The sequence below is a fragment of the Sardina pilchardus genome, chromosome 18 (genome assembly GCF_963854185.1).
Source record: "Sardina pilchardus chromosome 18, fSarPil1.1, whole genome shotgun sequence".
Lineage (NCBI taxonomy): Eukaryota > Metazoa > Chordata > Actinopteri > Clupeiformes > Clupeidae > Sardina > Sardina pilchardus.
The window spans coordinates 17,045,368-17,069,374 of record NC_085011.1 but is presented as its reverse complement, the minus strand read 5'-3'; the positions used below and the strand labels follow the sequence as shown (position 1 = coordinate 17,069,374).

Below are 24,007 nucleotides of genomic sequence, written 5' to 3'. Positions count from 1 at the left end.
ATGTGGATTGCATAATACCTTGAAGGAATTAGCCTAAGCCTCACACTGATAAGGAAAGCCTTCCTACGGAGGTTGGGCTGGCTATGCTACTTTTCATGATATTAATAGGCAAACATTGCTTCCCCAGATAATGTGTTTTTCAGGCTGTCAAACTAAAGTAATATCATCAGGGGCTGAAAGATATGAAGACCAGAATATTTACAGTCCTTGGTTTGGGGACACAGATGAGGTTTTGAACAAAATTGGAGTTGTTTGTGAAGCAGCAACCTTATCTGTTTTACCACACAGTGACCCCTCAACCTGATATGCAAAGCAAACGTTTTATAGGCCTGTATCTCATGAGTCATCAGGCATCAGTTTCACTTCCCACTCTCTGCATCAGCCTGATTCCACAGTATTTGCATGCTTGTCCAACACTGTACAACTCGCACCGACCAACAAAATACACAGTCCAGGCCTAGTCAGTAATAAGATCACGCGTTTTGTTTGTTTGTTAGTTCAGTGTTTATTAGGTAGGAATTAATGAATTTCAGTCCAGCATTTTGTTTGCAGGTTGATTAAATGTCACTGTGGCTGTGGCAGATGAGTCTCATCTCCAAATCCAATTCCCAGCAATTGTTTGCCTAACTGACTACACGTTTGGGTATTTAATTGAACTGTTAACAGATTTGCAGATGTATGGCTTCATTAGAATTTATCACCTGATCACCGAAATCTTAATGAAACCGGCAATTGTAGAAGGAGTCTGCTTCTCTTGGAGTACCAGAACATTTCACTGTGACTCCCTCTGGTATTACTGTCCAGCTTGTTACCTGCCTGGACACCTAAAATGTCAAGAATGGTCTTTGACTGAAGATAATGAGTCCTTACTCTCATAGGCTACAAAGTAGTAGTTCTACACTTGTCCTTATAATGAAGAGGCTTGATGCCCTTTTGGCTTTGAAATAGGGAGCTAGCCTAAATACCTCAGTAACCCTAACTGGATTGCCAGTTGCCACTCATAGTCATGTTCCATCAAAATGAAGATGTTGTATAAACTTGCTTCCTAGTACAAACTCATATTGTCAAACAGTACAAATTTGTTTGTTCTCCTAAAGTCATTTGGGTACCATTAAAGTATTGTTGCCACCCACATGTAGTGTGTTTGCATTGTAGATTATTAGGCATTTTATGCTTTTACCATTATGATATTGCATACTGCTTTGCGGTTTGATTTATACCACAGTATGCCCGTGTGTGTGTGTGTGTGTGTATGTGTGTGTGTGTATGTGTGTGTGTGTATGTGTGTGTGTGTGTGTGTGTCTGTGTGTGTGTCTGTGTCTGTGTGTGCATACAAGTCTGCACTCTAGAATACTGTTCCCAAACTGATTTAATGCACAGGTGCCCACGTCCAGAAGGGGTGATCTGATCACACGGTTCCAAAAAGCTATTGAAATGTCAGTCACAGCACCCCCTACTGTAATACAAAAGTTGGCGTACATCTGAAAATGCAGTAGCAATGCAGCATGTCAAATTCATAAATTCAACTATAGACTACAACTGTAAAGTGTAGCTTCAGGGGTTTAAGAGTTATATACTGTAAATGTGTCAGTTGCATTTTCACAAGACTTTGCATTTGTCTAGAGGTTGTCATTGTGATCCTACATCTCATAAGCATGCGGTTCACATGTTCTTGTCACAAGATATATTGGCTATTGAGGATTTGGTCAGGGGGAGGCTTCAAGGACACAGAAGAATGAAGGGACCATATTCTCTCACAGCACATGTACAGTACATGGTTAAACTAAACATTTAATGAAAGGAGAAGCCTAAATAAAAATGACACCAAAAGGACCCTGATTAATTCTGTGCAAGCTGCTTTCAGTCTCCCTGGCTTAAGGTGTGGTCAGCACAGCACAGGGTGTTACCCAGGGACAACCCCCCCCCCCCCCCCCTCTATTCCTTATCAGCCTAGTGGGGCTACAGGCACGCCAGGTCTTGTGTTTCCAGGTGTTTCAGTGTTCTGGGACTAGTTGACCAAAAATTAGTGGTGTGTGGGGGGGGGGGGGGGGGGGGGGGGGGGACTATATGACCATGCTAGCATTAGCGACAGGCTTAATTACAGTTCTTTCTGTCTGGCTTATCAAAGTGGTTGTGCTTTAAAAAGATTACAGCTTATCCCTAGATGACTTGCACTCTTAGTCTTAAATAAGGAATAAGGCCACAAGGAGTCTAAAATTAGAAAACAATAGCCTGTGTCCAGTGAGCCTTTTCTTGGCCGCCTCAAAAGAAATTTAGCCTTGGATTAAGAAGAATAGAATAGAATAGAATTCCCCTGTAAATTCCTGACCTAAAAGAATAACATTTTGTTGTAGTGAAATGGGTAAATGTTTTGACTCCATTGTCCAGCTTCGCACTGTTTTGCTGTTTGCTGGCTTAGTCTGAATTGCTGCTGTAACTGTTGTTGTTTTTTTGTGTGTCCACTCACAGGTCATCTTGGCTTTCTGCTGGGTCTACATCCGGAAGTATCAGAGTCGAAGGGAGAGCGAGGTCGTCTCCACCATCACGGCGATATGTGCCCTTGCTGTGGCACTGATAACGTCCGCTCTCCTGCCAGTGGATATCTTCCTGGTGTCCTTCATGAAATTCCCAAATGGCACCTACAAGGTATTAGTGCACTCCGTTTGCTTAGATAGTCCTGATAGCCTGGAATCAGATCTGTGCAGGCCCGGGCTCACCCCCAGTCCATCAGCCATTTTCTGGGTAGTTCACCACACAAATCTTATTATGGACAGTTATCTAAATCTAGAGGCTTAAAATGTAATTAGCTCTGTAATGAATTGAGGCTTGTGTAATAGATGAGACTGACCAGCGTCAGGATATCTTAAAAGTGGTTTGAGAACAGGCCGTAGATTGCTTTGGAAATGTTTTTGAAATAGTCAAATGTGGTATAATTCAGTCCATGGACACAGTCGCGCATTTCTGATCATTGAATTTGCATCATTTAAATATTTAGATAAATAATAAATACTTACTTACTTACGTATTACAAATGCGTACCACAGGCCTCATGCAAAACTGGGAGATCAAGCTGAGATAATTGGATTAGGAGCTCTCAGGCTGCAAAATGCGAAGGCAAACTTTGCTCGATATCGAAGCGAGAACTAAGTGAGCGTAAGACTCTCCGTGGGCCGAGGCATTTCCTAGTGTTTTGGTTTTTAATTTGAAGGACAACCTGTCGTTACAACTTTTGGAAGATGAATGTACATGGGCGAGATAAAGAAGCAGTGCCATTGTGCAGTTCTTTTGTACAGTACGTCTTCTATACAAGCTGATCCATTGGCCTGTCTGCTGCTGTGTTGTTGCAGAGGGGGCCCTCTCGGTGTACAGATGAGCAGGGGAGGGATGGTGGTGGGGGGGGGGGGGGGGGGGGGTGAAAGCCCACAACACACTCCACACGCTAGCATTTGCCTCCAGTACCTCTACCCTAAAGAGATTATGGTAATGCCAAGCAGGTCACAGAGATGACTGATGATGCCCACTCATAATTCCAAACTTGGACAGATTGCTTGAGGGTTGGGGGGGTGAGGAGGCGGCTTGCTGGAGGGTGGGTGGAGAGGGCTGGGGGGTGGGGGTGGGGAGCGCAGACCAAAGTGCTTAAATCTATCCATGCTATTTTCTAAAAGCCTGTATTTTTTTTTTTTTTTCCTCCAGAGGAGTTGGTCGAAACGAGATTGAAATGGCTTTTATACAGGCCCAATGCCATAAGCACACTGGGGGAGTCTGTCGACTCCCGTTTTGTTGAGGCTTGGACTGTTTGTGCAATCTCCAAGCATAACTCTCTCATGCATTCACATTGGTTTGCCCCTCTCAATGCATTTACATTAGGGCCGACTGTGGGTTTTTCACTGCAGAGATTTATTTTTTCCACGAAAATAAATTATACCTGTGTCCTATGACCAAGGCCTCGCTCTAGGATATAAACACGGTTTTCTGGATCTTGTAGTGTACTAACTACGTACATGGGCTACTAAATACCTAGTCTAGTACCTACCTTGTTGCGTTATTGGTTTATCAAGTACTCCAATTTGATTAGCAGAGCACAGCACTTGTGTCGTGTAGCATGTCAATGTGATGCAGGGGGTGCTCTGCTGATCTGCTCAGTCCAACAAGATGGCTTCAGGGGCTTGGATAGAGTTCACCAGCCGACTGGTGAAAAAAGAGTGATTTACTTCAGTGCGCTCGACAGCAATTCTCCCTGGCATTTGGACGGGCTTTGAAACCCTCCCGTGAGTCATCACAGTGTCAGGTCACGTTTTTGATGGAATCTCTGGTCACAAAGGAGGGGATTGAGAAGACGAAAATCATCTCGCCGAGAGAAGCACAATGCCCTAATAGCGTCCCTATGACTCGTGGTGTGCAATTAGCCACAGATATTTTTTTTATCTCTGATTTTAGCATGTGCTAATTTTGGACGTTTTGTCCAATGCTTGATGCATTGTACCATTTATACCCGATTCCTCTTTAGCAGGGTAACAAAACTCAGGGAAGTATTTTAAATTCATTCATGTAATGACCTAGGTAATTACGTATGTTGAAAGACCTCATCTAAAATCGTTACTTTTTTGCTACTTATCATAAAGCTTTTCAGGTCACTATCCCTCTCAGAGAGTGGGAAAAAATGGCAGTTGATGATGGGGATATTTTTAAAAGCCTTTTGATGTTATGAGACCTAATATAAATGAAGGGCAAATTGCAAGTTGAGCAATGAGCAAAATGTGTTGTGCATGGACTAAAGCTATAATTTTGCACTTCTCACCCATCTTTGCACTCAGGAGCTTGCTCGCAGTATGATGCATTAAGAAAAATGATGTTTTAAAAAAGCTTGAGTTAATTTGTCTTGTGGGCGGTTTCTACTTTTTTCCACCTCAAATGACCACAGCTAGATATTAAATGAAGCGCTTGCATGTCTATGTTGATGCATATGGAATATAGGAAACCTTCTTCTGAAGCTCCTCCATCTTCCTTTGTTTAATGCAGATCAGACACTGTCTGATTTGAATGCAATTTTAACCACAAATCAAGTCAGATCCATCTTCCCACAATCATTTTAATTGGCCTGAGTTCCTGTTTGATGTGTTGTGTTGTTTTGAGCAGGCATGATGCCTGATTAGATGATGTCACGGTCAATGTCATTTCGTCACCTTAGAATTATATAAGGTTCTGTTGGACATTTTTGTCAAAATTGAGTTATTGACATATTTTTATTTTGTGACACTTTGCTGGGGTGTTCTTTGCTGTTGTATGCATTTTTGGACATTATATCTGAAGAGTTTTGTTTTGTTTATCAGTATAACTCTATGGAATTCTAAGACTTTGAAGCTCGATATCTCAGAACTACTCAGAACGCAGATAGAACCAATTCCTAGGGGACTAAAATGTGTCTTGCCATGTGAGCAGCTGAAAGTACAGTGGAAGTACAGCAATTACAGTACGTCTCATTGAAACCTGTAGTGTAAGCTGCCATATCATATAGGACTGACACAAAGAAGAGAAAAAAAAGGTAGCCGTTTGTGCCTAGTTTAAGACTTGATTCATTTTCCTCGTGGAGAAGAAACACACGCAGCATGTGCCACGTATTCTTCAGTAATTGTGCGCTGGCATGGTGTGCGGCGTCCGTTAATTGGGTTAGCCAAGCATCTGAATCATTACACAATCTGAGCCAGCCTCAAGGTGAAGTGCGCTCCTCGCTGACCCTAATTGGCAGACTGCTGTTCGTTTTTCAGAGAGCGCACCAAATCCTCCTGCTTAAATTAACAGAGCAGCGCTTCAGAAGGGTTTTCGGAGCAGAGGTGTTCGCTCGCTTAAGCTCCCAAAGGTGTTAGGTGTCTAAAAGTTAGGATTCCACTTGTGCACATGTACAAATAAAGTTTGTTTATTTATTTATTTTTTTGTGTTTTTAATTGTGTTCTTTTTTTCTCGCTACAGGACTGGGCTGCAAACAATGAAACCAGAGGTCAAATTGAAGATACAGTACTGTATGGATACTACAGTAAGTGGGTGATGTTGTGTAAGATGCTTCACGTCAGGGGAGCCTGCATAGGACATGTCAATCATTTTTGTTCGATATTATGTAATATTAATTAGATTTTTTCATGAAAAGTGTGTTTTCCTTTGGTTATATAAATCCAACCCATGTTCTCGGTTATGTGTGTGTGTGTGTGTGTGTGTGTGTGTGTGTGTGTGTGTGTGTGTGTGTGTGTGTGTGTGTGTGTGTGTCAGATATCTGATCTCTTAGTCACTTTAGTCTTTGCAGCGACCTGCCAGTAGCTTTAGATACCAGCGGTCATTAGCTGTTGTTTGCCGTAAAGTTAATGGAGGATTTTATTAGTGAGAGACCTTGTGGCAGTTCTTGAGTTAAGTGACTGCACTCTTCAGGGTCAAAGGGTCATCCTGTCAAAGGCAATACAACAGTGAAACTGTCAACTCGTCCATGGCTCTCACAGAAGTGGAAGTAAACGCAGGCACAGGCACACACGCACACACAGTCTCTCGCACGCACACACACACACACACAGTCACTCACACAGTCACTCACACGCGCAGTGCACACACATGCACGCACACACACACACACACACACACACACACACACACACACACACACACACAGTCTCTTGCATGCACACACACGCACACACATGCACACACACACACACACACACACACACACACAGTCTCTCACACGCACACACATGCACACACATGCACACACACGCACACACACGCACACACACGCACAATCAGTAATACACTCACACATGCTAACACACACACTCACTTACACTCAAACAAATGATCCCTGGTTCTGAGTGGTTTAATAGGGATTCGTACTGTATATGCTTTATCTCTGATTGTTTGGGTGCGAACACTTATTTGTAAGTGGAATTCCATAAACATCACGTCTGCATTACCCGGAGCGCTATTTTGTTGAGTTGTTTTTGGATCCATCAAGCTGTATGGGAGGTGCAGAAGAGAGCAGTCTGAAGCTATTGGGCACGGTGGAGGGTTGCTGTGCGTGCCGCGAGAGGCGTCACACAGATTGGCTAATGGGTATTATTAAAATAAATGTCAAGCCCACACACTTGTGATCCATTTGGTGTATTATCGTTGAGGATTGTTTCATTGCGGGCATGAAGCCCCCTTCAGCTACTCTCCCATGGCTTCCCCCTCGCAGTCCACACACACACACACACACACACACACACACACACACACACACACACACACACACACACACACACACACACACACACACACACACACACACACACGCACGCACATTTTTACTTCCTCCTCTTTCTCCTTCTTCTTCTTTTTCCCCCTTAATTTTTGGTAAATTGAGTCACGTCACAGACGTTTGATCAGCAGCCATTAGAGTAGTGCAGCAGCTGCCGGCCCAACAGCCTGTCAGAGCTCGTGTGTGGGGACGTCTGTTTAGGAATGCCAAGCTCATGGGAGACAATCTGTCTCCCGGCTAAAAACCCAGCCAGTCCGAGGCGCTTCATTCTGTCGGGGAAAATTGCATGATGGCATTAGCCGTGACAGTGCAGGTAGGGTCCGTGCTATCCTGCCATCGAGCCTCTGCCGCTTTGTCCTTCAGAGGAGCAAATATGATTTTGTGGCCACAATTGATTTTGTGGGTTTCTGTCAAATAAGTCCAGGGGAAAGTGCCCTTAAAGCAAACTTTATCTGAGGGAGACTTTTAAAGGCACAGCCATGCAGCCTGCACTCCTGGTATTTGTGTTGTATTAATGCACAGACGCTCCACAGGCTCTTGGAAGGGAAAAATGATGCTACTGTATGGATTTGTCTTTTTTATTGGGAACGGCTTTCTCAGTCTCAGTCTTTATCCCTTTAATGTCCTCTGTGAGTGGAAGTCTTCAGTCCTCATTTATAATCTTAATTTCATACTGTACATTTTCGGGAAAAAAATAAATCTGTTTTAGTGCTTTTATGATAAATGCCACGGAATTGTACGTTATAAATAAGATACGCTCTGTGAGATATTTAACTTGACAAAAGAAATATGTTGGGGCTTGCGATGGGATGAGTCTTTTGGTTGTGTTGGTGAGCTCTACTGAATAGCTCAGTTTGTAATCACCAATATGCTAAAGAATATCATATGCTGACAAAAATGTGTGTACTTACAAGATAGCCCAACCATGTCTGTCAACAATAATGTCAGAATTCTTTATTTTTTGGTAAATGACAAATCAGATCTTGCTCACCCCAAATAGCACTGTCATGTTGGAGTATAAGGAGCATGGTTCTCCTGCTCCCAGGGCAACGGAGGCCTAGTTATTCAAGTGGCAGAATCACACGCTTTACTTTAGCCGTGTGCACTGCAGCAATTGGGTACGATGAGGAAATTCATCAGAACATCCTCATTTCCTGTTTTCCCATCATCTGCATTGCTCACAGTTTGAGTACGGTGTTATTTTCCTGGCCTCTTCTCCACGTTGAGATCCCTAAGGTCAACCCTGGGCCTCTTATTGTTTACACTTTGCCATTATTTTTCCAAAAATCTTGTATACATTAGCATGGCAGAGCAGTTACGACATGGATAATGTCTGCTCAGCGCGCCCTGACGTATACACAGATGTCAGATGTGGTATGTGTGTAGAATCACTGTGCTTTTTTTTGATTGTTAACGGCGAAGACTTTTCACACTGCTCTGCAAATCGGTTCAAGGTGCCGATAGCACAGGAGCAGAACAAAAGCAGAGCCCCGACACCTCTTCTCCAGACTCTGAGAACGGCCATCCTCCCCTGACGTGAGTGCTGTGGGAGTGTGACAAAAATACATTAGTCAATAATCAGCCCTGTCTGTAAACCCAAACATTATTTGTTAAGCACAATGTTGTTGCATTCCTGAATAGGTCTGTCACAACTCCAGACAAACACACACTTTGTTCACTCCTCGTGTTTCTGCTAATGTGCCGTGCTACAGTACATAGGGAGTTGACCTGTTGATGTGCTATTTCACTCGGAGGGGTTGACCTTGGGTCTGCAGCGGTGCGCTGGAGATATATCCATCATGGAGGTGATGGTCAACCAAGCAAGCAAGAGTTGTTGTTCCTCACACCTGGCTACAAGTGGAGCCAGAGGGTTCATCGGTAATTGACCGAGGCCTACAGAACAAGCAGACGTGCAAGCACACTAGTGACTAAAAGCAGAACGTGTGTGTGTGTGCGAGTGTGTGCGTGCGTGCGTGCGTGTGTGCAGTGTGTGGTGGTGTAGAAGAGCAGGGGGAGAGAGCGAAGCGTCACACACACACACACACACACACACACACAGGAGATAAGAAAGTAAAGTCTGCTTTGTATGCCGCATGTGCTCCCTGGGGGGGCTTAGGGCGAGCCGAGGGAGAGGAAGCCACGGCGCTCAAACAACTGGAGAGTGTGAAGAAGACCTTGAGCAGGGGCAGACCCCCAACACACACACACACACACACACACACACATACACACACACACACACGCATACACACACACACGCATACACACACACACACACACACACACACACACACACATACACACACACACACACACACACACACGCACACATATACACGCACACATATACACGCACACATATACACACACACACACACACACGCACACATATACACGCACACACGCACACATATACACGCACACATATACACACACACACACACACACACACACACACACGCACACACGCACACACACGCACACCATCCCTCCCGTCTTAAAGAGGTGGATGAAGGAGTCGGAAGGATGATGATGGCACAGAGGGGGTGACATTTCCTCGCCTGTGGCATGCAGGGCTTGTGATCATGGCTCAGGGACCGCTAACGCAAGACTGATCCGCCCGCCGCCTTTTCCTGGGGAAATAGCCACTGGCTCTCCCAAGCAGGAGCTTCAAGGCTCGCTCACACGGAAAGCAGAGAAAAACAGTCACAAATCACGTATGCGAGCTGACTGGGTCTTTGTGAGGGGGCGTTTTACATCTATCATGCTATGTCTTTAGTGCAGGTTTTTAGTCGTTGTTGTTGTTTGCTTTGTGTACAGTACGACGATGCAGGCTTTGTTGTTTTCTCTTAGTTTTGTTTGCTGTAGTGTTCTTGATGACATAATGTCTGTCATCCTTTTATTCGCCGTCCTCCGCTCTCGCCTCATCCCGCTTCCCTCGGCGGGAGGAATATGAGCAGCTGTCTCCGTAAAATAAATATGAACGCGCTAGAAGTGCAGCTCGGCTCTGGAGGGACACGCCGAGGAGCAGGAAAAAGCACGGTAGATTTCTCACTGAGCTGTGGAGCGTCAACATCAAACTGAGAGAGAGAGAGAGAGAGAGAGAGAGAGAGAGAGAGAGAGAGAGAGAGAGAGAGAGAGAGAGAGAGAGAGAGAGAGAGAGAGAGAGAGAGAGAGAGAGAGAGAGAGAGAGAGAGAGAGAGAGAGAGAGAGAGAATTTGAATTTTAAAAAACCTTTATTACCTTCTTGACATAAAGTACTACATGCTCAATTCGTCACAATGTAGAGTCAAAAATAGATAAATAAAAAAATAAAATAAAAACGCAGAGCAAGTTATGCTCGCAAAAAATGTGCAAAATGCAAATCACCATCAATAACCATACACAGCACACCATCATGACACCATATTTCTTCAAAAGGTTCAAGGTTTGTCATGGCCTTGTAGAAATGAAAATCAATTAATATACGAGACCTCACCAGTATTGAGAAGATCATTACAATGTCATCATTAGAAGTTTGCTCAATTTTGTTTCTACGACTCACATAGATCGCCATTTTTGCTTGACCTAGGAGAAAGTTTAACAGCTGACATTTGAACTTATGTTTCCGCACATACTTAAAACCCAAAATAAAAGTCTCCATTGAAAATGTTTCCTTAAAACAGTCAAAGAGTGACTGTAGCACATCAAATAACAGCCTTAGCCTCACACACTGCATAAAAGCATGAAACACAGTCTCTCTCAAAAAACAGAAAGGGCACTCCTCACTCACAGCAGGATTCAACACTGATACAAAAGCATTAACTGCAATTGCTCCATGCAGAATCCTCCATTGCAAATCCCCACATTTTTTGGCTAATGGTGACTTGTATAGTGCTCGCCACTGAGGACGGACATCCTCCCCCATATGCAAAACAGAACACCAGGGCGTTTCCACCCTTTTGTCCAGAGACTTTTTGTTAAAAGACTTCACACAAAGTTTATATAAATCTTTGCCAGTAGCCGGCTTCAGACCCAGCAAAATCACATGTTCAGCCTGCAAATAAGATGTAAAACCTGCCAAATTTGGCGACAATAAAAGATTGGGGAAAGGATCGTCACAAACTGAGCTGCATGAACCTCTGAAGTTGTCCGCCAACATCTGCAATTGTTCCCTTGTTAAAGAGGTTCGCCATCTCTCAAGTAGCTGGGCTACTACTCGAATGGATCTCATCCCCAACCGACTGGCAACTTGTTCAAAGTTAGCAAAGTCTGGGCCTGCTAACTTGAGTAAAACCTCAATAGTAACAACTCCAGACCTAAGAAGACTATGTGTGATTGCAGGAAGGGATTTATCAAGTGATATATCTAAAACAGAACCATATATCAGCGGCTCTTTTAAAAGCCAGTACAAGGACTGTGTGCTACCTGTTCGTTGCACTGTTAAAAGAGACCAAACCTTAAAAACATTACGATAAAACACAGGGAGATTGTTGACGTTCAGTCTCTTTGCATCCATCCAAAACAGAGTTCTGTCCAGCCCCAGCCCATCAAAAGTCTGTAAAATGGCACATGCCACAAGTTTCCAGCTGGAATCCAGTGGCCCGCTGAGAAGACGCTGGACAAACTGCAACCGAAACGCTGCTGTCCTGCTTTGTAGCTGCACAAGTCCGTGTCCACCTTCCTCTTTGGGCAAGTATAAGATGCTCTGCGGTACCCAGTGAAGCTTGTCCCAGAAGAAGTCCACTAGGATTGACTGGATCTTAGACAGTAAGTGTGTTGGAGGGTCCACACAAGATAACTGATGCCATAGGGAGGATGCCACCAAGTTATTGATAACAAGAACCCGCCCCTTGTAGGATATCTTTCCTAGTAAGAATCTCCATTTATCGAGGCGGCCCTTTACTTTTTCAACAGCCCCATCAAAGTTTTTTTGAATGAAGCTTTCATCCCCTAAAAAAACACCAAGATATTTAAAACCACCCCTGGCCCAATGTAAGCCAGCTGGAAGGCACGGCTCTCCCTTTAACCATGACCCAACCAGCAATGCTACGCTTTTGGACCAGTTCACCTTTGCTGAGGAAAGCACATTAAAATCATCACAAATCTTTAACATAACATTCAAGTCCCTTTGCCCATTTACAAGCACAGCCACATCATCTGCATATGCAGACACTTTAAAAACACTTTCACAAGTTGGAATCTTCACCCCAACAAGTTCTTTCCTCAATTTCACCAGTAGGGGTTCAATGGCCAAAGCATACAACATGCCAGACAAAGCACATCCTTGTCTGACCCCTCTGTGAACTTTAAAAGGAGCACACAAGTCACCATTAACCTTGAGTATACTCTCAATGTCACTGTACAAAACTCTAACCATGTCAATAAACTCATGGCAAAAACCAAAAGCCGCCAGAGCACTCCACAAATAGTTATGCTCGACACGATCAAAAGCTTTCTCTTGATCAATGGAGACTAAACCGAATTCCAAATTAAAAAGCTTACTTACATCAAAAATGTCCCTGATAAAAGAAATGTTATTTTGGATCAATCTACCTGGCACACAGTAGGTCTGGTCAGGGTGAATAACCTGCTCTACAACTTCACTTAATCTATTTGCTAGTGCTTTAGAAAGCAGTTTGTACTCAGTGCAAAGGATTGACACAGGTCGCCAAGAACGTATGTCGTTCAAGTCCCCTTTCTTGGGGAGCAAAGTGAGCACTGCCCTTCGACAGCTCAGTGGCAACCGCCTCCTGACAAGACTGTCCCTAAGAACAGCCAGCACATCGTCACCCACTTCTGGCCAAAAGGACTTATAAAAGTCCACAGATAGACCGTCCAACCCCGGTGCCTTTCCACACTCCATGCTCTGGAGGGCTCTCTGCAGTTCCCCTGAGGTCAATGCCTTTCCAAGGACCGCATTCGCCTCTTCGGCCACCTGGGGGAGATCTTCAAGGAAGGCCTGGTCATCCTCCTGATTATCAGAGCTTTCACTCTTATAAAGTCCTGTGTAAAAATTCACTGCTCTCTGACGTATTTTCGCCAAATCGGACAACAGTACTCCATCCTCTGAACGAAGAGAGTGAATGAATCTTCTCTGCCCATTCTTTTTCTCCAGATTAAAAAAGAATTTAGATGGGCCATCCATCAACTCCACACTTTGGAAGCGGGACCTGACCAGAGCTCCCTGTGCCTTTACTCCAAGCAGATCAGCCAGTGATTTTTGTTTTGCTTTAAAATTTGCAGTGTACGACTGATTACCAGTTTGTTCAGCTAAAACTTGGAGTTCAATGATCTCCTTTTCTAATTTGACCATTGAAAGAGTTAAGTCCCTTGTGACACTGAATGTATATTCTTGACACAGTTGCCTAATTTGCATCTTGCCAAAGTCCCACCACTGTTGTAACGAATTAAAAGATGGTTTTGTATTCCTAAAATCATCCCAAAATAGCCTAAACACCTCCCTAAAATGGCCATCGGATGACAAGCTACTGTTAAAATGCCAATACGCACTTTTACACTTGACAGAACTTAAAGAAATAAAACAAAAAACCAAACTGTGGTCTGAAAAACCAACTGGAATAATTGAACATTTCCTAAACAAACTCATTTGATGTTTAAAACCATAAAACCTGTCAAGTCTAGCTAAAGACAACCGATTATTGTATGAGTGAACCCAAGTGTATTGTTTTTGTGTACTGTGAAAATTCCTCCAAATGTCAACAAGTTCATTCACATTAATAAGCTCTATGAGCCTTCTGCGTGATGGCATATGAGGCTCAACATGATTACGGTCCATTGTGTTTTCAGTACAGTTAAAATCGCCTCCCACAAGTAAAATATCTTCAGAGTCACAGTTGCGTACAGCATCACTCAAAATATTCAAGAAAAGCATTCTATCTATTGGTGAAGTGGGTGCATAAACACAAAAAAAAACAAAGAAGCTGTTTTCAAACTGCGCTCTGACTTTTAAAAGTCTACCCTTAACAATGTCGTCAGTCTGGTAGGAAATAGGAGTAAAAGTCCTAGAAAACAGAATGGCAACTCCCCCACTATTTGATGTGTTGTGACTTAAAATAGACAGGCCATCAAACTCACTTGCCCAGTCAGCAGCAATTGAGGCATCAGAGTGTGTTTCCTGAGCAAAAAACACATCAAATCTATTCTTTTTAATAGTTTCAAACAACAAGGCTCTTTTGCTTCTTTCTCTGGCCCCATTTAAGTTTAAAGAAGCAATACTAATCTCACCCATGATAAAATTTAAAAAATATAAGAGTTGTATACACACTACCATCATAAGACAAGGGGAGTATAAAACGAATCTAACATTAAACATCACTATTTACCGTCACATTAATCTTAGTCATTATCTTTTTGAGACGGAAACACTCAGGATTTGTAAAGCAGCCTTCACTCATGAAAGATTTCGTTTTCATGGTGAACTGCTCTACATCAGGGAAGTATTCGTCAATACGAATATTTCTCATATGTTTTGTCTTTTTTAGAAAAGATTTGACGTCCTCGACACTGTAATCGCGACTAGTATAACCACTTTTACGCACGCTGCAAGTAAAGCTACAGTCAGAAAAGTCACTTTCGTACTCATTATCTGTCCCGCTGAGGTCAGTCAGAGTATCGCTCTTTTTACCCCTTCTGGATCTTTTTCTTTTAGAGGGAATTTTAAAAACATTTTCATCAGTCTCCATGAGGGAAACATCAAGAGAAGCAAGAACTGGATCGAAATTAACAGCAGAAGCACTACTCTGCGAGTCCTGTGTGGACTGACTCTCAGACTCTGCGTTGCCCGCCTCAGCCCCGACATCTGCGGAAGCACTTTGTTCCGTACGATCTGGTTCTTCAACCACGGCTATCCCGTCCACCTCTTCCCGTGGAAGGGAAGCATGAACTGCCCCTACTGCTGACTCGGCTGAGACAGTCTCGGGCCCACTGGTTACAGCGGGTGCTGCATCCACAACAGCAGACGTACTCGCTACGGCAGACTGTTCTTCTGCCACATTAACCCCACTGGAGTTTTCATGATTTGTTTGAACATCACTCGAAATTTCCTTAGCCTTGGGACACGCACGTACAAGGTGCCCTGTTTGCCCACACCCAAAACACTTCATGACACTTGTAGAGGCATATATAACGTAACTAAAATTATCCACCTTTAAATTTAAAGTTAGATCTAGATCGTCTTTATTGTCTTTCAAAATCATAAACACGGATCGCCTGAAGGACACTACGTGTTTCAGAAGAGGGGATTTACTTCCAATTGGAATCTTTTTAATTGTGGATACCAGTTTACCGTACCGTGACAGAGTTTGTGTTAAAACCTCATCTTTAATGAATGGGGGAACATTTGATAAGGTAACTTTTTTCGATGGAGTGGAGAGAGGAAGGACGGAGGTAAAAATACCGTCAACCACAATTCCCTTCTCAATCAGTTCGTTAGCCAACTCGACAGACTCCAAAAACAACACTATCGCATTGTTCATGCGAGCGGCTGACAGAATATTATCATGTCCTATAACATCTCCTGCAGCTAAGCTACACTCTTCTACACTGGCAGTCGATGCTATTTTAATGGCATGACGCCGCGTAAGTTTTTCAAAATTCTCCATACCAAGGGCGGCTGCAACCAAACACTGGGAGCAGACGCCCAGGTAAAACGAATTACAACACCAACAACCAAAAACCTCACACCGTGTTTCTATACTAATTCAAACAGAACAAAACCTTAACACTATAAAGAAAAAAAGAAAAAATGTAAAACGCATAAAGGTAGAAAAAGATAGAAAAAGACAGAACACTGTTCCTGGCACAGCGGCCAACAGTCGCACTCACTCAAACGCTCGGCTCCGCCCACTCACACCGTCATGCGCACAGAGAGAGAGAGAGAGAGAGAGAGAGAGAGAGTGTCTTTAGCGCTGAAAGTCACCTTGTGCCAGATTGATGTTTTGCGATGCCTCTCAGCCTAATCAATCAAGCCTCTGTAATATTTTGCCATTCATTTAAAAAACTGCAATGCCGCGCCACAGGGCTACAGAGTTAGTTAGCTACTTAGCTGCTATATACAGGTATGGTTGTTTAGCAGCTATAACCCTTCTGTCATTAACATGGCAGGGGTCTCATGCACCATTCAGAACTCTGTCACAAGCTGGTTCCATTCCATTTCCGTTTCCTCTTCTCTGCTCTGAACCAAGTGATTTGGGACATTGTGCTTTTGCCACTGCTCTCTCCCCCACTCGCCCACACACAGTTCATGTTTAGACAGTCTACAGTCATTGATCAGCTGTTGTTGTTTTTGTTTTTTTTGGTCTCACATCCTCGTGCCGCTTGTGCAGTGCAGTTCTTTTCGTCTGGCCAGTAGGTGGAGATCAAGCTCCATTCTGCACCACGCGCCTCTGTTGCACCTTCCAGAACACACGAGAGAGTCTTACAGCCCCCCCAACACACAACACAGTCCTTTCAAAAGCAGCAACGGACGAGCCCTCCCCATCTATCTCTTTACAAAGGCAATCATTTCAGCGCTGACAGGGAGATTATCTCTCTTGTATTGCGTAATTTCCACATGACGCCAGTGGATCTTTTTTTTCTGTGGTGATCATCATTAACAAGCAAGATTGAGGCACACATGGAGGTGGTGGGGGTGTGGGGTGCAGGGCACTGTGACGCAACTGGCTATAGTGTTCTCAATACCACACAAGAGTCCAAATGCCCGGCGTTCATACCACACAAGAGTCCTGATGCCCAGCGTTTATACCACACAAGGGTCCAAGTGCCCATGGGGACCTGGGTCATTTCTTGATCCTACTGTCTGCCTCTTCACTGTCCGATCATAATTAAGGCAAAAAAGGCCAACGAGTATATTTAAAAAGAAAAAGAAGAAAAAACAATTGTGGCACATATTTAATAAAGACGCAGGTATTGATGTGATTTTGCCGAGCCTGGCAGTAATTACTTCGTTATGCAACCTTATTCCCTTTTGTCACACCCGCCCACAGCCCAGAACGTGGCCTTCATTATTCATCTGTTTTATTGATAGGATAATTTGTCAATTACCCAACTGAGATCTTCAGTTACCTCATGTAGCCTAGTAGAGCCCACATATGCTTTGGTTCGTCCTCTCCAGACAGTGTATTATCTCAGATGCAAATAAGCCTTGTTGGCCGCGCTGCTTGGACTGATTTTAGCTTGTGAGATGCAGAAGATTGTGTCGTTCGCATTGTGTTCATGGCCTCTTCTGAACACTTGCCACGGAGCCACTTCAGTGTGTGATTGAGCTCTTCTGAGAAGATGAGCGCGCATCACATCACGTTGAGCCAGCTTCAGCATGTTTACCCATCTCTCACCTATCAAAGGCCACAATGGCACAGATATCAAGCAGGGCAGCGATGTCCGCAGATTTAGCCATTTTTACAAATTGGCCACGGCATGAGGTGTGCACTTTTCCCTCTCTTTGCCCTTCCCTTTGCTAGTCGCCTTATTTTTTAGGGGGTGATGGATGTGTCCAAAATAGCTGAGCCCCAATCTCAGATGAACTGTAATCTTTTGAAAGCCTCTCTCAATGTGAGGCCTCCTTTAAATTTCTACATTGGCTCTCCGGGCTCTGCACTTCAAAGCTGCGATGCTTAGGCCCCTGGAGCAACAGGGCAAAATACCCCTGAGCCTTCTAAATAAATCATTGGATTTCGTTATGCCTTTTTCCCCCTCCAGTTTCTTTCGGTGTGTGTGTGTGTACTGTATCTGTGTGTGTGTGTGTGTGTGTGTGTGTGTGTGTGTGTGTGTGTAGGGGGGGGGGCTTTTTGGTGGACATGAGGGGATAGGGTAGTAGGATGCAATCCTCTTGATAAACAAACTGCGAGCATAAATGCATTTTTGGGGGGAGCTTGCTCTGCCCTGCACTATGCGCATGTGTGTGAGTGATTACAAATGGAAAGTGCTGGTCTTGGTAGGGGCTGCTTGCCTGAGAACCCTGACGGATTGCACGTCTATTGGAAGGGGCAGATGTGTTGGTGCAAGGTCCTTGAACTCCCCGAGATATAAGTGCTCAGGTCTAATGCCAGGAACACTGCGTATGACTCTCCTCTGTTGCTTCTTGGATTATTCTCAACCCCAATCCCTGAGAAATCCACCCCATGGAAGTAGAGAGATTTTCAGCAATCAAGAATCATGGTGGTTTGAACACAGATGGATTGTGGGTAAATCTCCCCAACGTCTAGTGTTCAGGAAATTGCCAGAGATTAACCTTGTAGGTTAAGTAATTAAAGAGAAAATATATATTTGTGCGGTTGGCCTAATTCCAAGCGCTCCTTCCCAGTGCCCATTTAATGTAGTGTTCCTTTCAAGTGGACAGCGCGGCCTTGAAGTTTGGCCGCAGGATGGAAGGTGAAATGGGGAGAGATCCTTAAACGGGATGAAAAGTCCCCTTATGTCAGCTCTCCTTTTTGTCAGGCCACAGCTCCTCTTAGAAAGGATTGTCTTTATTTTGCGTCATAGCCTGCGAGGGAAAATGTTTTTCAAGCTTCCCGGATAAACCACAGACGCAATCTGTGGTTCGCTGCGATGAACTTGCTCTGCATTGTTTTTAGACAATAAGAAGGGCTTTGAACACTTGATGTACTATGCAAATGTAATATCCTTCCCTTCCATGTTAGTTCCTGATTCACCCTTTGTGTCCTCACAGTTCATTTACTCCCAGCTTGTTGGTAAGAAGGGCTAGATGGGAGATACAGATGTGCTTGGCTAGGAATCAGCAAGGTTTGTGCTTGTGATGCTGGACCTGCAGTTCTTTTGTTCTTTTATAATAGAAAGTGTTTTGCTATATCATCAGTAGTATTCTCATAACTGCTTATCATCTCCATCCAGCAGTATATTAACCTAGGGTTAGTGGGTGCTACTTATTGGCTAGATTTGACACCATTTTTGGGACAAAGCTTACTTGCTCACACTGCTGTAAAAGCAGAGCTCCTCAAGTGTCTAATGACAGAAACAAGGCGTGATGAGCGCCCTGTCTGGTTCCTCTGATGGGCCCTGCCATACGCCAGGCCTACTCCCCATTAATCAGCCTGCCCCACGCACCCCTGCAATCAGCGCCTTCGCCTCTTCAGGCCCATCAGAACAGCAGCAGGGCCCGGGCCTGTTTCTTCGTTAATGTGATATTGACTTTAACTGCAGTGCAGTCATAAGCTGGGAAGGTGTGGTCCGGTGGGAGTCCGACTGTGGCTTCGCATCATCAGTATTCCTGTGACGCGCGTCGGCAGGACGACAGGGCCCCAGGGGTCGCGAGGCGAGAATCCAATACAACGGCAAATGATCACCCACCCTGATTTGTAATCCGAGGGGCCCTGTACAGGCCAAGAGGGTAATGCTCCTATAGCAGAGGATTCGGCTAATTTACAACCTTGTGACAATCAATCGCAAGTTTGGCGCCGCTTCCCACCTTGGCCAGAAGAGAAGGGAGAGAGGGAGAGAGGGAGAGAGGGAGAGAGGGAGAGAGGGAGAGAGAGAGAGAGAGAGAGGGAGGGAGGGAGGGAGGGAGAGAGAGAGTAAGAGAGAGAGAGAGAGAGAGAGAGAGAGAGAGAGAGAGAGAGAGAGAAAGCATTTAAGCATAAATCACTCATCCATCAAAATGATCCCCTATTTCAAATAGCAAACAAAAATAACATCAAGAACCTAAGCCAGATACCAAAATCCTTACTTAAACATATTGACAAGACAAATCAGGCACATTTTATCAAATTCTGGGAGGAACAAATAAAAGACAATCCTAAATTGGAAATATATAGAGTACTAAACAGGAGCTACTGTATAGCGCCATATTTGATAAATATTAAAGATCAAAAGAAAAGGAAAATTATTACCAAATATAGAATAAGTGACCACAACCTCCATATAGAGACAGGGAGACATAAAAAAACATGGGTACCTAGAGACAAGAGATATTGTAGCTTATGCATAAACGACATAGAAAACGAGGAACATTTCCTTTTAAATTGCTCCATTAATTCATCTGTGAGAGAACAGTTCTTTGCTGAATTCAGTAAAAAAAAAAATAACTTTGTAAACCTGCCCCTCAATATAAAAATATGTTTACTGTTGGGAGAAGATGAACATTATTCAAACCTAGCTGCAGATTACATAATAACATGCCATAAAACAAGAGAACATTTTAAGTTAAGTTTAAGTTAAGTTTACTTTTATTCTTAAGAATAATTCTCTACTTAAGTTTCCTTTTTATCTTATGAACTTGAGTATCCAAGACATATACTCAATTTAGTACTTACGTTTATGTTAAGTTTCATCTCTCTGGCAAATGTTTTGATTTTCTTTTTTTTTTATTATTATTACTATTTTTTGTATGTATAGGTTTAAAATAAGTTTCCTTTTTATTTAGATTTAAGAAATATAAGTTTTCTTTCCTTCAGCTAGCATGCTAGCTTATCATCATTATAAGTTTTCTTTCTATTTTGATTTGATTTGATAAGATTTCTTCTTTTGTTTTTCCCAAAACAGATATTGTATCTGTTGTATTGTCACATGTCTGCTTTGACAACACAAGTGCTCTTGTCATGTCAATAAAGCTTTTTTTGAATTTGAATTTGAATTTTTTGAAATTTGAGAGAGAGAGAGAGAGAGAGAGAGAGAGAGAGAGAGAGAGAGAGAGAGAGAGAGAGAGAGAGAGAGAGAGAGAGAGAGAGAGAGAGAGAGAGAGAGAGAGAGGAGGAACAAGCCATGAGACACGTATGGTGTACTGTGTTTATACTACAGGAGACAGGGTTTGTGTGGTCCTTGCAGTAGTAGTTTTTCTTGTTTACCATGAGCCAGATTTAAGCACCGGCCAGGTATCTCACTCTTGTCCCTTCCTCCTCAGTCTTCGTGCATGTTTGGTGAAATATTGTGGGCTTAGTTTCATGTAGCAACAAAATGGCCTCTATTAGTTAGGCTGATAAGTATAGCAATTGTGTGTTTTATGACTAACGCATGAAAGTTTCCACATAATCTACACACTCTAAGGTTTCATTTTAGACGTGGATCCACATTTCCCCCATTATTGTTTACCATAGTGTACATGTTAACAAATATTTCGTTTTTTTCCCAATGGAAAGAAATGGAAATGCTTGTTTTGGCCTCAGCAGAGCAGTTGCCCTGATGCTATATTCTTCCTGGATAGGAACACCAGTTTGGCCATTCCAGGTGTAAATGGAAACATGGCAACCAAGTAGAAGCATCCATAATGGACAGCTTCTGTTGAGCCATTTTACATGGCCGTTTTTTTTTTTAAACCATTGTTGCTTCTGTTAATACAAATAACTACATGAAAAAAACGATTTACAAGAAATAATGATTTGTTATGTAAAAGAATATAACACAAATAGCATGTTAGTGAGCAGACACCACAAGCTAGCCTGAAACAGGACCACATACAGTTTAGAAAATACCGAGGTTCAAAAGCCGAGGACTCCCATAAGCACCAGCAATTGCACTAATGGACAATAAGTGGGCGAAGGAAATGGGGGTTGGCTTCCGGATTTCTTTTTGTGAGGGCTACCTGGTGGCTCCTCTAATAACTGTCATTGAACAATTTTCAAGTGGCAAGTTACATGAACAGGAAAAAAACAATTTGACCTCATGCTATGCTTAAATGGAATGCTGAGATGGTTAGAGTAAGTGAGAGTCAGCAAAAGTATTTTTTTGTTAGCCTTGTTCATTGTTTTAAAGGTTTCTCTGGATTACACGATAAGACACATTATTCTTAGATTGATTCATCATTTGCTTAGCAGGTTCACACAGAGTGATGAATACCTCCATATCTCTCTACTAGGGCTCTGGTGGCAGTTGATGGACGTTCTAGATCACATAGTAAAATTCCAGAATGACCTGCAGTAATGTTTTACTCAATATTAGTGACATTTGTTTTGAGTCTGCCTGGCCCCAGAGGTCAAATATGAAGTGGCTCCACATCTGAAAAGGAAGTTTACAGTCCCTAGAAACACTGGACAAAATGCCATGCTTTAGTCATAAAAGGCACAATACCTTTCGAGTACCGCCACAATAGTTTCTCTGCTCCAGTACAAGTACCCCCCCCCCCCCCATTGTAAAACACAATGGATTTGATAAATTGTGTGGCTTTGTCAAATGGAACATACATACACAAGCTAGACATTTGTGGTGACCTTCAGATGTGTATGGAATGACACAGCAGCTGGACTCAAACTGTATCCCACAATGGTCTCCCAAGAAACCATTTTCTATCTCCCCGTGTGTGAGGAGAAGAGACGAGATAGGCTGGGCAGCATGGCTGAGCGGGGAGAGTGGGGGGGGGGGGGGGGGGACCACATAGCTAAGATGGGATTCAGTTGAAAAGACTCTCTTGCCAGCACCAACAAAGTGTTTCCCCAGACAGATTAATGTCTCATCCCCACCGGCCCACCGCCACCAAACCCAACCCCCCCAAACACACACACACACACACACACACACACACACACACACACACACACCACCACCACCACTCTGCTGCCAGGTTATGGAAAATGAGAGAGGGGGCCCACAGAAGCAGCAGGCTCTGAGATTTCCTCCAGCTCCAGAGTCCTTTGTTACCGGCGCTCCCATTTCTCTCAGTCATTCGGTCGCTCTCTCTTCCTCTCCCTCTCTCTCTCCCTCTCTCCCTCTCTCTCTCTCTCCCTCTCCCTCTCTCTGGCCCCCCTCCCCTGCGTCTCCTCCCATGACATTTCATTTTTCCATTCTTGCTGGCTGGAAGGACAGGAGTGGTACTAGCGGTGCCCTTGTGGCGGGCCGCCTCCTTGTTGGCGACACGGCCAGTATGCTCCCCATCGCTCCTGACCTTGAGCACTCTGTTGGCCATGACCGGGCCTGGCCTTTGGTGTGTGTAAGTGTGTATGTGTGTGTGTGAGTGTAAGTGTGTGTGTGTATGTGTGTGTAACCATAGTCCCCAGTTTCGACCATAGGTTTGAAATGATTTCAGACAAACCCCGTCGTGCCCATCATCCTCTGGAGGGCTTTAGGTAGGCTGTTCTGCAGTAGTAGACGGTTCCCATTGCTCTTCTAGCTAGTTCACTGAAGGCAATGGCAGAGTGCCTTGGAGTGCATGTACAGCTCACAGGTGCAGCACTTTCCTTCTTGCGAACCCCATGTAGAATATGCATGTGTGAGACTGAGAGGCCTGTGTCAAAGAGGTGTTGATGTATTATAGATGGCCAATACGTGTACTTGGCCGCGTTCCTCTAACAGAGCAAGTGTGTGAAGTGTCAGGAGTCATCAGGACAATGGTGCTTCAATAGTAGAACAGTGGATTGGTCTAAAATGGCATGCTCATTCCTTGGGCTCTAGTCTCAGTGTTGTGCTTGTATCATTTGATGTTTGATATGTAGTATGAATCATGCTTGGCCATGGTCTGGAAAGTCTGTCTTTTTTTTTTAGCTTATGCTCTGGTGGTCCTTTGTGGCGCACACTGGCCTACCTTGTCTTGCCTGGACTGAGGTGTGTGTGTGTCTGTGTGTGTCTGTGTGTTTCTGTGTCTGTGTGTGTGTGTACGTACGAGTGTGTGTGTGTGTGTAAAAAAGCCGGGCACATATAAAAGGGTCCAATCTTAGCGGGATGGCTTAGGTTGGCTGTTGAATTATTTAGCTCCCTTCTTGCCTCCCATCAGGGGGATTAATATGCTAAACTTCTCCTTCCTGGTCAGGTGCTCTTTCCCCTGCCATAGGATCTGCTTAGAGAGTA

The 24,007-nt window shown here is 43.8% G+C and overlaps 1 protein-coding gene across 1 annotated transcript in view; it reads left to right on the top strand.

Annotated features, from left to right (window-relative positions):
• The window catches only part of lmbrd1 (LMBR1 domain containing 1), an 88,839-nt gene that overhangs the window by 1,248 nt on the left and 63,584 nt on the right, over positions 1-24,007 (top strand). The window contains exons 2-3 of the mRNA XM_062519783.1: positions 2,470-2,646; positions 5,968-6,031. Coding sequence (XP_062375767.1) covers positions 2,470-2,646; positions 5,968-6,031 — 241 coding nt within the window. The remainder of the gene's footprint in view (positions 1-2,469; positions 2,647-5,967; positions 6,032-24,007) is intronic.